This window comes from Zootoca vivipara, chromosome 9 (genome assembly GCF_963506605.1).
Source record: "Zootoca vivipara chromosome 9, rZooViv1.1, whole genome shotgun sequence".
NCBI classification, from domain to species: domain Eukaryota; kingdom Metazoa; phylum Chordata; class Lepidosauria; order Squamata; family Lacertidae; genus Zootoca; species Zootoca vivipara.
Genome location: NC_083284.1, coordinates 38,742,709 through 38,760,184, shown reverse-complemented (window position 1 = coordinate 38,760,184; position 17,476 = coordinate 38,742,709). Strand labels below are relative to the sequence as shown.

General features: G+C 40.0%; 1 protein-coding gene across 3 annotated transcripts in view; it reads left to right on the top strand.

Annotated features, from left to right (window-relative positions):
• Nucleotides 1-17,476, top strand: part of LRBA (LPS responsive beige-like anchor protein) — a 357,361-nt gene that overhangs the window by 336,491 nt on the left and 3,394 nt on the right. For all 3 annotated transcript variants that reach the window (XM_035113958.2, XM_035113959.2, XM_035113955.2), the window contains exons 54-56: nt 8,799-8,900; nt 11,207-11,403; nt 15,734-15,885. In XM_035113958.2, coding sequence (XP_034969849.1) covers nt 8,799-8,900; nt 11,207-11,403; nt 15,734-15,885 — 451 coding nt within the window. The remainder of the gene's footprint in view (nt 1-8,798; nt 8,901-11,206; nt 11,404-15,733; nt 15,886-17,476) is intronic.

Here is a 17,476-nt window from a genome sequence, read left to right as displayed (position 1 = left end):
CCCACACAATACACTGTTTCTTCCAAGATAACAAGCAACACTCCCTCCCATAAGGATGCATTGATATCAGAATCTCTTTGAGAAAAGGTTTCGAGGTCTGATGGATCAATAAAAATTAAATTTCTCTCTCTCTCTCTCTCTCTCTCTCACACACACACACACACACACACACACACACACACACACACCCTTTATTACAAGTGATCACCGGTGGGAACTAATTTACATAGATGTCGATGTCAATAAATCAAGATGTAATGGCATTTAGATTAAAATGAATTAAAAGGATTAGCAAGATACCTAAAAGCAGAATAGATAATATTTGTAGAGGAAGCTTTCATGGGGTTGCTAAATTACACTGTTGCATATAATGGTTTGTCTTAAACTTTGAACATTCAATATGATACCAGCTTACATATGTGTTAGCCGTTTATATTTCTTCAGTATGAGCAGCTTCAACACATAATGGTATTCTGGACAAGAAAGGGTTCCTTTAAAATAAATTACTGTACATGAAAGCTGTGTCAAACTTTAGCACTGTTGCAGCCTTTAGGAAGTATCCTTTGTTTAAATCTTCCATTCCTGTCTTTTAAAAAGTTTTTGCTCTCTATAATCAAGCATCCTAGAGTGACATCTACTGGTAGTGATGTGAAATTCCATAAAACAATCCATGTCATAGCAAAGTCAGTGGTAGAAAGGTTACTTTCAGTGTTGAGAAATCAAGGTCTTGTACTCCAGAACAATCACATATCTCAATCATTCTTCATGGTTGTTTATAATATTTTGTCAAAGCGTTGTCAATCAGCAGAGCCATGCTGATTACTCACTTGCCATCAACAGCATCCATGTTGAAAAGTCTATACAGTCGTACCTCGGCTCCTGAACACTTTAGGAGTCGAACGTTCCGGCTCCCAAACGATCAAAACCGGAAGTGAGTGTTCCGGGTTTTGAACTTTTTTTGGAAGCCAAATGTCTAGCACAGCTTCCACTATTGTTTCCGGCGCGCCTGCGCAATCAGGAACCAATCGGAACCTGCACCTTGGTTTCCGAACTTTTCGGAAGTCGAATGGATTTCTGGAACGGATTCTGTTCGACTTCCGAAGTACATCTGTATTCAGTTAACATGTATGGTTGTGAATTTTTCATGATGTTGTCATCTTTTTTTCAAATTGCTTTGAAGGTGGTTTTTTTAATACAATTAATCAGTGTATAAATTTTATGAAATAAATATCACGCAACAGTGATGAACGAATGCAGCCAGATTTATTTATAGTTATTCTGATGAATAGTCATGTAGCAGGCACTTAGGTGTGTGGCTTCCTTTTTTGTTTTGTTTAAATTTCCGACCACAATACCGAGGTGCATATATGTACTTTTCAGCCATAGTACTTTCCATACCTGAACGTCTTCTGAGACTGTGTTACATTTTCCTACCTTTTCACACATTTACTATGTCCAATATACAACTTTGAATCATCAATGCATATGGTTCACTAAGCATCTCTTTCCCAGTTTTCAGCAGTGAGGGTCAACTGGACATTACAAGGAATGTAATGCCACTAATTGCATCTCCTCTCAGATGTTCTGCAAGTAAGTTCTTGTAAAAGGAACATAGAGTATTTCCCCATCCTCACTCTTCATTAGCTGCTACATTTGGACCAGATAGTCCTTCAAATAGAGGGTGTGTTCTAATAGAGAATTGTTCTCTTGTCCAAGTAGGGATTATAACTACTTATAGTTTGGAAAATATGTGAATGGAGAAGGTGGGGAAGAATGGAGGCAGAAATGCTGAATCATATCGTGTGTACTGCAGAATCATTCGAGGAAATAGAAGGATTCCTAGTTTCTGAATTTATTTGTTTTATTGGCTTTTCTGGTTCGTGTTTCATATCAGAAACAGGGCCGGCTCTAGGGGTGGGCTGGGTGGCGCAGGGCGCCAGGGGGGCGCCGCGCTGCGCCCGCCCACCAGCCGCGGCAAGAAACAGGGCGGAGCGGGGGCACCGGAACGATCTGCGCACCACGGCGCCCGGGCGCTTAAGATGGCCCAGATCAGAAATGTGATTAGAAGTGACCATTTGTTTGCTTACAATGACATATTTCTCTATTGGATAGTTAATAGAGGCGGTAGCCAATGAACACAAGGATTTCAACTTATGCAATGGGACTTTATCCCCCCGCCTTTGCATACCCCACACTCTCCCCAAATATGCTCAAGAGAGTTGGGGGGGGTCTCCTTGAAGAAATCTAGATGGAGCATGGGGGGTGGGGAGTCCCATTGCACAAGGAGGAATCCTTGAGGAAGAGTTGTTCCCACCTTTGTGTATAGGAATCATGTCATGTCCCAATCACATGCTTGTTCACAGTGGAAAGCTCCTCTTATCCCCCCCCCCAAAAAATATATTGATTCAGTTGTTTTTAGTATATTTGTAGTCGTGTTTCAGAATTGTGTACAAATATTTGTTAAAAGTGTTCGCCTGGAATGTGAAGTGAGTGAGGAAGTGTGCGTTGACCTTTATCACACACCCTCTTCCACCTCCGTCACAAATGCTTACAATGGTGGTTTGCTTAGTAGATTGCCAGCACACTAGCTGTGGTTTAAATTAGAGGGAGACCAGGTTTTCAGTGTTGTTGTGTTGAAGCTCAGGTGTCACCAAAATGATACACATGAACTTATCCAGAAGGATCAGGGTGGTTTAGTGCTCCCTGATGGAATGCAGCCCTTCATATTTCAGGCAAAACAAGGCTCTGTTTACTGCTTATAGGCTTGATGTTGGATGTTGTAAAAGGAGTAATATTCATATGGTAAATGAATAAAAATATAATGTGTTCCATATGTGTAGCACATAAGCTTAACATACAACATTTATTCACCTTATTAGATCTTCTATTCAAGCTAGTTTCCCTCTCCTAATCAACATAGATGTACTCTCCACAGATCTATTTTGATTGTCTAATTATCTTTTGTCAGTGCTGTTCTTCCAGTGGGCCAAAGCGTGAAACTTCAGAATAACATCCTCAATTAATTTCTTAATTTAAGAGGTTGCTCTGTATAAATCCGAAATAGGACATTTTGTGTGTTCCACTGAATGTAAATGCTAATATTGCCCATGTTGATTTGACCACTTTTAAATCATATTGTGAGTCTAAAGTATGCAAGTTTGAGAACTCCTTATTCAGCCACAGAACTATAAAAGTCCTCAGAAAAAAATCAAGTTTGCTTCAGTTATAGCTTTGTATTAGCTAGTACCTATTCCTCGTTTGTTTTCATAGACTTTTATTTCTGATTTCGAATGTTAAAACCACCTGTTTGAAAGGAAGAGCTCCTGCCTCATAAAGATTGCATCAATACTTTAATATCTGTATGTTTTAAAATACTGATGCACCATTTGTGGTGGTATACTATATTTCCCCCCTTTGAATTCATTCATTCCCGTTTCCTTTGCTTTTTAAAAAATAACTTTGAATCAGCTTTCTTTAAAAAACAACAACCCGGCTAATAAGTGTATCTGGAATTATTTATAATTTTATTTATGCAGGTTGTGAGTTATAATAGCAGTCTGTTACCAATCTCAGTGTTCCTGAACCAGCTATATATGATCATATTTCATATTTCTATGTTTAGAAGTTCTTAGTACACAGGTTTTCGGTTCCTAGATCAAATTTTTAAAAGTCAACTCTTTATGAACATTTAGGACACAATATGAAGAGAGTGGTGACCCCCATAAAATATAATAGGGTGTGTGTTCTTTGGCTGTGGATGTGTACACAGGGCCATTTAAACTGGATTCATTGCATCCTACATGTGCATGTTTTTCCATGTCATATCATATGCACAATGTTGTCCTCATCCAAATGGCAGCCTGCACTTTCCTTCCATTTAATTGGAATTTCCTGCAGATAATGTGGTGGGGTTTTTTTTGGGGGGGGGGGGGGAAGGGGTGTCCAACATAAAATTGAATGTTACCCAGTTGTCGACAGAAGCACATTGTGTGGGTGGGGTGCTTTAAAAAAGAAGTGTGGTGTTGTGATATTTTCCTAGGTGCCATCTCTCACCGCATACCCTATTTCTGTTGTTGAGGGATACCTGGGTGGGCTGCTACTGGGGCCGAGCACAATGTACGCTCCTTCTCTTTAACATGCAATTTTGTGCAAGTCTGGTACATAGGAAAACTTGTATCTAAAAAAAAATTAGCAAGAGTTGTGCGCTCAGGTGAACCAATGGGCTTAAGGTTTTTGGAATTCAGGGCAGGTGGAGAAGTACAAATTATGCACCGCGCAGTGCAAATACAGCCCATCAAGCGCCATCCACTAGTGTGAATGGGAAGCATTGAGAGTGCTCACATGCAGACGAATATGCACAAAAACGCACACAGGGGGGGAAATGGCTCTGTGCAATCCCATGTGCACATTAACACTTTGGAATATACACAGCCTGAAGGGAAGGATTGGACAGGGATATAAGATGTGTGTGTGGGTTAAACCACAGAGCCCAGATCTTGCCGATCAGAAGGTTGGCGGTTCAAATCCCCGCGACAGGGTGAGCTCCCGTTGCTCACTCCCAGCTCCTGCCAACCTAGCAGTTCAAAAGCATGTCAAAGTGCAAGTAGATAAATAGGTACCGCTCCGGCAGGAAGGTAAACGGCGTTTCCGTGCGCTGCTCTGGTTCGCCAGAAGCGGCTTAGTCATGCTGGCCACATGACCTGGAAGCTGTACGCCGGCTCCCTCGGCCAATAACGCGAGATGAGCGCCACAACCCCAGAGTCGGTCACGACTGGACCTAATGGTCAGGGGTGCCTTTACCTTTACTTTTTACAGACAACACATTCCCTGTATGAACCTGACATGCTTTCTGCATGCATGCTTATTATGTGCCACTTGGCCTCTGGTGGGGGTTCTTCTACACGTGCCAATATCGGGAAGGTTTTAGCTCGTATTTAAATATTCACCTATTTATTTATGAAATTTATACACCCCTTGATTGTAAAAAAAAAAACCCAACTCAAATCTCATTAGACACTCACAGTTCTGCTTTAAAATATTTTCAAGGGAGTTAAACTGAACAGTAGATTTTGTTTATTCAACCTAACCTTTTAAGATACGTTTATAGCAAGAGTCAATAAAAATAGAGTAGGGTTGTTTTATTTAATTATATTTTTATGCTGAGACGTAAACATAAATAAATTGCTTTTGTAATATTGAAGTGCTGGAGGAGCTCTACAGTTGTAGAAAAATCAGATATTTATGCTTGGTTTAAAAGCTACCTTTTAAAGTAAAAAAAAAGTAGTATTAGTAGTGGTTTGTAGATTAAATGTAGGTTGGAAGTCAACATTCATAAAGAGTCTGCTGGATTGATTTTAAGATGTATGGACCAGTATTCACATTCAGTTGCCTCTCCAGATTTCTTTCACTTTTTCTCTATGAAATTTAAGCCTAACAGAGTGAAACAGCAGATACAGTTCATAAGTAAGCAAGGAACAAACAAACTCTCAAGAAAATTTAAGTAATTTCCATTTTTTTCTAGTACAATTATTACTAGCCATACAGAACTAATCTCCTTTTATGCTCTGAGGTTATGAATTCTTTGTTTTAATTCTGTAAGAGTTACTGTATAGCTTATGCCAGCAGTTAGTAGGAAGGAAAAGGGTTCTACAGAACGGATTTCATTTTTCTGTGTGTTTTGTAACTCTTGAAGTAACGTAATTTCTCTGTTTTGTATGTATGATTTAGAAGTTACCCTCTTTGTTTTTGTGACTGCTGTGTTAAATACCAAGTTCAAGTTTTAAGTAAAGCTTTAACAATGAGCTTGAGGCAGTGATAAATATAGTGTTGCCCGAAATAAATCTGCAAAACAGTTTTGGATATTAGAACAGGATTTGGACTTTCTTTAATTTCATTTGACTTGCTCATCTTGCTTTAAGGATCTCCATAAAGATGTACTCAACATTCTTTTCAGGCCTTCATTAAAGCTTGGATCAGTGGTCGTAAACCTGCTTAAGGGACAAAGCTTTGCCTTTCTTTGAAGTCACTTCCCTGGGATTTCAAAGAAGACATAGAAGCCAGTTCCCCCAAAAGCAGTTCTGAAAAGTTTGAAGTGGTGCCCCTTAAACCAGAAGCAAAGTTATTTCCCCCCCCTTTTCTTTGCTGAAAACCATGACAATCTTCTGAGGTACTGAGAATTTAAAAGCTTTTAAAAGAAATCTCTTCTGCTCTACAATCAGCTTCTGAGTTGACACCATTATTTGGAAAACCAGAAGCATGAAGAACCCTAAATGCTTAACATTTTTATCAAAGAAATCAGTCTGACTTTTCAAAGGACTCCTGTTCCATAAGGCTACATTGGTGCTGAGAATGAAGGTTAGACAAACTTTCAATAGCCTTTTAAACATACCATTGCTAAATCAATGTAGGCAGCCTGTGTTAAAATTATAAATACAGTTCATCTTATTAAAAAATATTTAGTTAATTTCTTGTGCATCTGAATTAATTATATATATTTGAAATATAAAATTGCTAAACTGGTAACAACTCAAATAACATTTGATGTGCAAAAATGAATTATGCAGTCACAAGGGAAATACATGTGGAAATTGGCTTGAGTCCAGACACTTAGTAACATATACGACCTTTGGGATTGTGTCTGATGTTATATTTTTCAACCTATGTTTAATTTATTTCTTTTGAAAATTTTACATTTGAATCCTTGGCATTGCAACATCATTTAATGTCCAAACTCTTTAAGTCCATCCAACTGCCACACTTTTCATATAATCTAAGCTCAGAACAGGAGAGGATGTATATTTCTCTGGGTGGATCTATTGTTGCCTCTTCCTTTAAAAAGACTTTGAAAACCCTGAATGTAACTCATGCCCATAATGCAATGACAGTGAGAACTCACTCCAGGCCCTCCTTAATCTGAAAAGGACTGGGGCATGCAGACTCAAAATGTGCTTGGGTACTCTATGCTAGATGAGAGTGGTAGCACTGCTGGAGTGCCAAACGCTTTGTTGGTCTTAGGTCCATACTAATCTTACTGCCATTTTGAACTGGGCTTACTACAGTGCATCCTTCTTATCCTGTATGGCAAGGGTGGAGAGCCTCGGGTCTGGGGGCCCACTATGACCTTCCAGACTTCTCTAGCTGGCTCTCAGGACTTTCCCCAGGCAAGTCCCCCCTTGAATAGTTTTGCTTGGCTGGAATGTGTCCTGGTTGCCAAGATGGAGAGATGTGTATGGTTGTGGTTATATATAAACTTCTGGTTTTTCCATGATTGGAATGTAGCCTATGTGCAAATAAACATTCCCCCCCTCCTTCTTTTGCCCTGGTCCTGTATGCTATTGGCTTGTGGCCCGTGGAAGGTTGCTAGGAAGGGAATGCAACCCTCAATGAGTTTACTTTACCCACTTTAAGAAATGGAGGCTTTGAGCAGTAGTCTTAAGTTGACATTTGCATGAAAGATGAGTGTGCTGTCATTCTTCACATGAAAGAGAATAATAGTGAGTGGCTAAAGCACTGTGCCTAGGGCCGGCAGTTCAAATCCCCGCGGCGGGGTGAGCTCCCGTTGCTCGGTCCCTGCTCCTGCCTACCTAGCAGTTTGAAAGCACGTCAAAGTGCAAGTAGATACCTTCCAGCGGGAAGGTAAATGGCATTTCTGTGCGCTGCTCTGGTTCGCCAGAAGTGGCTTAGTCATGCTGGCCACATGACCCTGTAAAACTGCCTGTGGACAAACACCAGCTCCCTTGGCCAGTAAAGCAAGATGGGTGCCGCAACCCCAGAGTCATCTGGGACTGGACCTAATGGTCAGGGGTCCCTTTACATTTAACTTTATGTCATCCCATGCCTCTTTTGCAGCATCTGATCTCACCTAAGGAATGAGCTACAGATTGCTCTCCGAATAGCTCTAACTCAGCTCCTAGGAACTATTTATAGTCCTATATTCATCACACACAGCATTTGCTGCTACAGCTGGCCATGCCATGGAAGCAAGAGGGCACAAAATGATCTCAGATATATATCAGTCAACCTTTCACACAGCAGTTGTAACATTGTATGTTAAAAGAAGGACCTTTTGGTTAAACCATGCACATTCATGTCAATAGTAAAAATTATTGCTTTTTTAAAAATTGCTTTAGCTGTGCTTTAGATCAGGAAAGATCAGCAGACCCTGCTTTTTTACAAAAGTGCAGTGACTGTTCACAGTCACCTAAGCGCTGCCTAATAAACATAAGGAGATATAGTAGGGTTCCTGCTCTTAGGCTTTTAATATGATTTCCACCACCACCCCTCCTGAACTGTCTGCCATACTTCCTGGATATGAGTGTGCTTTGCCAAATCTTCCATAAAATAAAAGCTTTTTAAAAATTTATGGTGGCTATTTTAAAATTGTGTAGTTTGAAAGAGGTAGCAGGGTTGAGTTGCAGTATTGTTTTTTCCTTGTTTTTTAAAAAGCACTTTTCTTAGTAAGAAATAAAATTAAGTCTAGTTCAGCATACAGCAGAATAAAAACATAGCTTGAACTCCAAGTTTGTGTTCTGGTTTATTGAAGTCGATTGAAGTTTTCCCCATTATTTCAATAGGATATGCATTGTACCCATGGAAGCTGCCTCTTACCATGTCAAGCTGGGGACTTTCACACGATCTGCTATGTTATCCTTTTAGCTGCAGATATGAGGGTTGAATCCTAGCATTGTAGACCTCTTTGAAGTTTTTGTGGGGTTTTTTGCAATCAAGCAGTGTGTAAATTTTATTAAATAAAATAATTAAGTGTGACAAAGGAATTTCTTTCTTTCTTCCCATTGAAGGTGAATTTTCCACTCCTCGAGCAATCTTGACAGGACACGACTATGAGATTACCTGCGCTTCAATTTGTGCTGAACTCGGCCTGGTAATAAGTGGTTCTAAAGGTAAATTTTGTTACAGCCTTTTCTAAAACTCTACTTTGAAATGTTTTTCCCCCCTTGAAAGCTGAAGATTAGTACTCTTTGGGATATGGAAGTTAAGTTTATTCATTTTTCTTATACAAATCTTTTATTTTCAGCAATTTTGAAAAGCTAAGCAAAGCAAATGTACAACTAGCAAGACAGAAGAACTGTTACATTTCACCTTTTCATTATGAGTCCCACATAGTGCTTTGTAGAGACTAACCATGTCTAATTGTCAGGAGACAGGTTTTCCCTCTCTTTCTGTTGTGTCCTGACCTCTGCCTGGAGTGTGCCAGTGCTGCAGCGTAAATTATGTCATTTGTGTTTTATGTTCCAATAGAAATGGACATTGGGTTTTTCTCATGTATATTCTCACTGGTATTGAGAATATATTTGTACTGGTTATATGTTCCTGTGCTTGTCCACAAATCACCTCCCATGCTAGGTGTAAATCCCTGTGGAAAACCCATTTCCTTACATTTTGTTTGCAGTGTGTGTGTGGGGGGGGGGAGGAGATATTTTCCATCTTCCTAGACCAAATATCTACAAGTTGATCCATTGGTCCTCAAAAGCAGAAACTGTGTTCCAAAGACACAGTCATTCTGGATATGCAGGCCTCTAGTGTTTAGAATGTTCAACCAAGACCAGGACAATCCCGAAGGGCGGGGCTCAATTTATTATTATTTTTTGCCAAATCCTGCTTGCCGCTTTTACAGTCAGTCTCCGTCTGTTTTGTGTTTAACTAACTTTGCATTAGTAAGAGAAACAGTGGAGAAAAGACTGTCCTTCAGCCTTTTCTGCTGGCTCTTCCTAGAAACGGAAGAAGGAGGAGGAGAAGTATGTTATATGGGAAGGTAACTCTGTTGTTGGAAGAGACTGTTGGCTTGGAGCTCCTCCTCAACCCCTAAATGCAAAATTCATTTCCCAAAGAAACCTTCAGGCTCCAATCTTATATGCACTTGGAAACATAGAATCATAGAATTGTAGAGCTCAGCTAAAGCATCCATGACAGATGGCCATCCAACCTCTGTTTAAAAACCTCAAGGAAGGAGAGTCCACCACCTCTCGTGGGAGTCTGCCCCACTGCTGAACAGCTCTTACTGTCAGAAAGTTTTTCTCAATGTTTAGTTGGAATCTCCTTTCTTGCAACTTGAAGTCTTTGGTTCGAGTCCTACTTGCCAGTGCAGGAGAAAACAAGCAGGCTCCCTCCTCCATGTGACAGCCCTTAAGGTCTTTGAAGATGGCTATCCTATCTCCTCTCAGTCTCCTCTTTTCCAGGCTAAACATTCTCAGCTCCTTCAAGTGCTCCTCATAAGGCTTAGTTTCCAGACCCTTGATCATCTTGGCTGCTCTCCTCAGCACATTTCAGCTTGTCAACATCCTTTTTAAATTGTGGTGCCCAGAATTGGACACAGTATTCCAAGTGTGGTCTGACTAAGGCAGAATAGAGTGGTACTATTACTTCCCTTGATCTGGACAATATACTTATGTTGATGCAACCTAGAATAGCATTAGCTTTTTTTGCTGCTGCATCACACTGTTGACTCATGTTAAGCTTGTGGTCCACCAAGACCCCTAGATCCTTTTACATGTACTGCTAGTAAGCCAGGTGTCCCCCATCCTATGTTTGTGCATCTGCTTCTTCATGCTGAAGTGCAGAACCTTACATTTGTCTCTATTGAAATTCATTTTGTTAGCTTGCACCCAGTTCTCCAATTTGTTAAGGTCATTTTGAATTCTGATTCTGTCTTCTGCAGCATGGTTCTGTTAATACAGTAGGACTTCTGAGTGAACATGCAAAGCAAGGCACCATTTTTCTTCTCTTACCGCTAGGGTGTGGAGCAGTGAGTTTTAGGGAAGGGGGCATGTGGTAGGATTTCTCACTGCTAGGTTCAAATATTCACTCACCTTACTGGGTAAATTGTGGGGATAGAATGGGGAGGAAGAGAACCTTGAACTCCTTGGAGGAAAGGCAGGAAATAAGCGTAATGAATAAATAATTAAGAATAAATAAATGAACGTAGCCAGTCACACACACTCTCAGCCTAATGACCTCACTGGGTTGCTGTGAGGATAAAATTGGGTAAAAAACATGCACATTGCTCTGACTTGAAGGAATGGCAAGATACACATGTCTTAAAAAGAGTTTTAATGACACTGTTGCATTGTCTAAGCGAACCAGCTTATTTTCCTGTTATGATCATAATTAATAAGAGAAATCCAGGTCTACTTTGCTAGCATCTGTAGAAAGCGTTTATAGTTTCACCTTTTCCCTCCTCTTTCATCAGAAGGACCATGTCTCATACATTCTATGAATGGAGATCTACTGAGGGCGTTAGAAGCACCTGAAAACTGTGTGAAAGCAAAGCTTATCCAGGCATCAAGAGAGGGTCACTGTGTCATATACTATGACAATGGTCACTTCTGCGTATTCAGTGTGAATGGGAAACTGCAAGCGACGATGGAAACTGATGATAATATAAGGGTGAGCATTTTAAACTTCATTCCGTGTGCAGCATCGTCATAATTTCATATATTTGAAGTCTTATACTTCAGTGTTTTCTCAGCAAGTGAGAAAAAAAGAAGAATGAAGACACAAAACTTAGATGTTCCTTTCCCTGCTTATCTGTTTGCTTTGTAGTACGAAAGACCTTAAGAAAAACTAATTAAAACAAGAATGGGGAACGTCATTAGCCTGGCAGACCAGACTTTTTTCTTTCTCCCACAACCTGCAAGCCAACTTTGACAGGTGGGTGGGATCATCCACCTGTCACTCATCCGGTGTCATAATGATATCAGTTGGTTGGCAGGTAGGTAGGTTGTGCTGTCCATGTGTCAAAGTGGACCCATGATGAGACTGGGGGGAGATGCTCACCAAGAAGGATTGAACTCAGTGCTGGGAGTTCAATCCTCCTTTCTGCAGGGTTCAGGTGCGCCAGCAAGTTTGCTGCAGAGAACTCGCTGGCACACCTGAACCAAGCAGGATTGAACTTTTGGATCAGCTGATGCATGGCGACCAGCGACATAACAAGCTGATTTCTTGTGTAGAGGAGAATCATGCTCTAATTCCCCCCCCCCCGATATAATTATATGGGGAAAGTGCCTGTAACTTGTTTCACATGTCCACCTGTATTAAATGTATTATCAATTCATACTTTATACTTGCCATACTATTCATAATTCACAGCCAAGTGTTTGTGGTGGTGTTACCAAGCCCCCTGGTACTTAGTGTTTTTACTTCCTTTTCCTACAATAACTGTGCTGATAACGTGTCGCTTTCCGTTGTGATTATGCTGTCAGCTAGACCAGTAAATCTGTAAAATATCTCACAATCCCTTGCTGGCTAAAACAATTTCTGTAGTGTTTGTCATTCCCAAGGTTTCAGGAGTGTCGCTTTATGCAATGGAAATTCTACTCCCCGTAGGCCAGCATTACACACAAACCAAGCCATTATTTTCCCGCAGCAATCCCACTTGGATTTAGTCTTAAACAATCCACAGTCTTTCCCCCAGAGCTTCTGTACTTTATCATGCTGCAAGGAACGCGGCAACAGGATGATTAAAACGAGAGTGTTCAAAATGTCTCTGCCCACAGGCACTGGAGTCCAACAGTTTCACATTCTGATGGTAGTAGAAAAATTGAGTGCGTTCAAATTTTTCTGATATATAAATTTTGTATCTGTGGACTCAGTGTGCAGAGCCTACAAAGCTAAAGCTTTCAGTTGTTCTATTCAGACAGTATAATCTTCTGATTTACTGTCTTGTATACAAGTACCAAAAAAAAAATGCTACCAAGAGAACTTTTAGGCAGTCTGGATAGACTCAGGGCCTAATCAACACATTCCACCTGTTTTTGCTTTAAATATTGTATTGCTCAGTGGAACTTAGGCTAACAGCATATCACAGCAGATCTGCCTTGCAATGTTTAGATATCTTAACGAGTAACTTAAATCTAAGTCGGCAGGCCGTCCAGAGAACTAAAGTTATTCTATCCTAAACAAGGCCAGTATGCTACTCTGCCCAAAGGAACCAATTTATTTTTCTTTCCTGAGTCTGTTTTGAAAAGTGAAGTATCTCAACTGGCTCTTGCTGCTTTATACCAATGTTGTCATGCTGACAGGTCTGCTTTTTCAGAATAGTGGTCTCTCACAAATCTGAGTTTTGAGACTGTTTGAGGGGAGTGCAAGTCAGAAACAAATGAACATGGAAGGTTCCTTAAAATGTATGCTTTGGAAGATTATTTGTGCATCTGAACCAAATATTTGGGGGGGGGGGGAGTTGAGCTGTCATTAGGTTACCACTTAGTAGAAACCAAAGGTATTTTCATAGTGAGGCAACATCAGAACTTTAAACTTTTGTATTATCTAGACCGCTTCTTGAGATAAAGAGCATCTTTTATATTCCAAATCCTGAGGGCAATGTTGTGAAACTGAAACATTGACAGACTTGCCCCCACTCCCAAACCAACATACAGTGGTACCTCGGGTTACAAACGCTTCAGGTTACAGATGCTTCAGGTTACAGATTCCGCTAACCCAGAAATAGTACCTCGGGTTAAGAACTTTGCTTCAGGATGAGAACAGAAATCGTGCTCTGGCGGCGTGGTGACAGCGGGAGGCCCCATTAGCTAAAGTGGTGCCTCAGGTTAAGAACAGTTTCAGGTTAAGAACAGACCTCCAGAACGAATTAAGTTCTTAACCCGAGGTACCATTGTATATATCAGTCTATCAATGTTTTTTCCCATTCCCATCTAGGTGACTCACTAAAATGCCACATCTATTAGTAAAACTATAAATCCCATATTTTATTTAATCAAGAGCACAGAAATTTGCTAGATTCATTGGTTGTAGAAGAGTTTGAGATTAATGGCTTTAATTTGCCTTTTAATATAGCATTTCTCTGATAAAAAGCCTCCAGTATAACATTCAAGTGAACCATAACCATAAGGTTAATGGATTTTCATCAGATGAATTTTATAACTGTAGCAAATAATTATTTGTCATGGTCTTCACTGCAATTTCAAAAATACCCTTAGGAGATTGCCATTTGTGAAATGAGCAAAAAATGGATATTGATTTTGCTTATAATGAATAATCTTTTTAGTAATTGTATTTGGTTTATTAGATAACGTGAGTGTAGCGTTTTATTTTAAACAATTTACTGCCTCAGCTTCATCATCCTTCCTGCTGTCTGCATTGTCATTTGTTCATGTATAATATACCTGATGTGCTTAGATTCTAAGGGCAAGTACAGTTTCTTTCTTAGGAGAAAAATGTGTAGCACGTATTTGGGACTTGTCATAAGAAATAACAACTGCCATGATAGGTAATTTAGCCATACTGCAGTTTATACTGAGTTGAACGGTTTTGATTATTCTATTTTTAATGTATATAGCAATTGTGGGGAAAGGTTTTATTCATGAAAAGCTAATGAAAAATATTAGAAGCTATATTTAGAAGTTAACAACTTCTAAAATTAATTAGAGTTAATTTAAAAGTTAAACATTTTCGCTTTCAACTATTTAAAAGGTAAGTGAAAAAGAGTTAGTGGTTAAAAGCTAAGTTGAGCTGAAGAAGGTTCTCCACACTGGGTCTGGGAGGACGGGGCCCTGACTAACTCCAGCTACAAAAGCTGAGGCTGCTGAACAAACTATTGGGCTGGGGTATTGTTTTTGTTGCTGTTCTTGATATTATTTATATCAATCTTTTGTAACTTTTAGTTTTATGATTTATGTGGAAATTGTTCAATTTGGTTGTGTTCTTTTTGATATTTTATGTATTGTCTATAACTACTTTTGGTAGCAATTTTACTACCCAGTACAAACTTTTTGGTTTGTGAACAGTGTTTGAACTATGGGAAGGCGGCATACAAAATAAGATGATGCATGATGTATAGCTCAGTCGGTAGAGCATGAGATTCAGAGTTGTGGGTTTGAGCCCCACGTTGAACAGAAGATTCCTGCATTGCAGGTGGTTGGACTAGATGACCCACATGGTTCCTTCCAACTCTTGTGATTTTCAACTCCTATCCCAAGGGAATAGATTCTTAACAGAGCATGAGGTGCTTCCCGTGTAGAGTGTGAGGCATTAGTACTCGACTGGCAGGGCTGACATCTACCCAAAAGAGAATGGCATGATGAAGGAGAAGCCTATGCCAGCGTAGCTCCTGAAATGGTGCAGATAACGCTGCTTCTCTTAACTCTCTGATTATTCCCCTCTGCTTGTAGATAGATATGAGACTGGCAGGTTATGTTGCCGGCTGGAGTGACCATGCTGTGTAATTTGAGGAGACTGAGTCCTCTGAAAGAGTGAAGCAGTTTCCCATGCAATAACCTTTGCAGTTCGGCCTTGAAAATATGTGTTGACATTGCGGCCACATAATGCACCCACAATTTAACAAGCAAATATGTTAAAAGATTATCAATTGCAACTTTCAGCCTCCAGTTGACATGTTGAAGGTTTTCCTTTCAGCACTTCCAACCATAACCAGGGAACAGTAAAAGTTACTCTGTGGATTTTATTTTATAGCAAGTAATATGGCTCATAAGAAAATGAGCCATTGTCTGCAAGTTTGAGTTAAGTCCTCACTGTCCAAATAAGCAATAATTTCCAAAATATACATTTTGGAACAATTAATGGAAAGGTTGTGATCATGGTATTATGTGTTTTATCTGCTCTCCGTATGTATATGCATTTGCAAATCCTGCATTGGTAATGAAAGCATTCAACCTTGTTGGATGATAATTAACACATGGAAGAAAGAACTGAATGACGAAAGTTGTTCTTTTAACAGAAGTCTCACCCTTTCTTTTTCTAGGCAATTCAACTGAGCCGGGATGGACAGTACCTCCTTACGGGAGGCGACAATGGGGTGGTTATGGTGTGGCAAGTGTGTGACCTCAAGCAACTTTTTGCCTATCCTGGTTGTGATGCTGGAATCCGATCCATGGCTCTTTCCTATGACCAAAGGTGAGTCGGTTCGTTTTGAGTTATTTGCTATTGATACCACTTTGTACTGGCTTCATTCAGCACAGATTTTATAGCAGAAAAGGATTCATAATAATAAAAAGTAACACCGAGAAAGCAAAAAGATTTACTAATTTATTTAGTGCATTTGTACCCCGTTTTTCAGCCAAAAAGGCTCCCCAGAGCAGCTTACATACAATCAGAAAAGAAAAACAACAGCCCCAAAACAGCACAACAAATTGGGGGAAAGGGACAGGGAGGGAAGAGGAAAATAGAAATAAAAATCCAGGAACCAATTTCTAAAGAGTTGTTCCTATAATGTTCCTATAATGACCATGTGACACAGTTCAGGGAATGCAGTTACTTGATGGAAAGCTGATGAAATGAGCCCTTCTTCCCATCTCTCTCCCACTTAGGTAGCCCATTCAGTTCAATTTACAGTGGTACCTCGGTTTACAAACAAAATTGGTTCCGGAAGTCTGTACTTAACCTGAAGCGTATTTAACCTGAAGCGAACTTTCCCATTGAAAGTAATGGAAAGTGGATTAATCCATTCCAGACAGGTCCGCGGAGTACTTAAACTGAAAATACTCAAACCGAGGTGTACTTAAACTGAGGTATGACTGTATTGTATATAGCTAGAGGCCTTCACAATGAAGAACAAAGGGCAGAAAAACAAGACATTCCGCTAAAATCACACAACATAAGTCTATAATTTACAACATTTTTTATTACAGTGCATTAACATAATGGGAATAAAGTTTCATATCTGCCAGAGAAAATTTGGCTACCAGATGTGTAGGTATTTTCAGCTATGAGTTCAACTAGGAAGATCGATCTGAGGACCAATTGAGAATAGGATATATACAAAAATAATTCTCTGGGCACTGTATATAAAGGGCAAATAGGGCATGCTATCCAACCTGACTGCATCCATAACTGCATTTCTGTTCCATTTGTGCTATTCCAAAGTATCTCCCCTCATAAGTATGCTGAGGGCATTTGTTGAAGTTTAAGTTCAACAAAGGCCCTGCATAACTCTGGAAAAGTGTCTCAAAGTAGTGAGGTCTTGAGTGGTTGCACTTAATTTGAGGGTACCAAATAGAGTAACTGGCAGCGATAATGGATGCTCTGTCTTTGTTGACGTCATGGTTGAAGATTCAGTTTCTAAGACCATGAACTAAAGGATAGATATTTCTCCATTCAAAGATTGTAAGCCGTAATCTTTTGTGCCCCACCTCCTGTTCTTAGTTGCTCCAACCAGCAGAGCTTCGTGAGAATATGCTCCTCAAAAGCATTTGGTCTATGAAAGTATCTAGCATAGTTTAGATCAATTCTGGTTGCTATCGAGAGACCCAACTCACCTATAAGATGAGCCGGCAGAGTCCCAGGTGAAAGCTCCAGTATCTGCCTCATAAATTTGCTTTGTAGATCTTCTAGTTCAGATTTGACATGTTCCATTGGGGCGGTCTAATGGAATGCCTTCCCCCAGATGACAGTAGGCCTCACGGAGCTAGCCTTTTCACAGCTGGAGTGAGCTCTGCTTCCCAGCTTTCCCACTGCTGGAACTATCCCCATTAGAAGAAATGAGTGA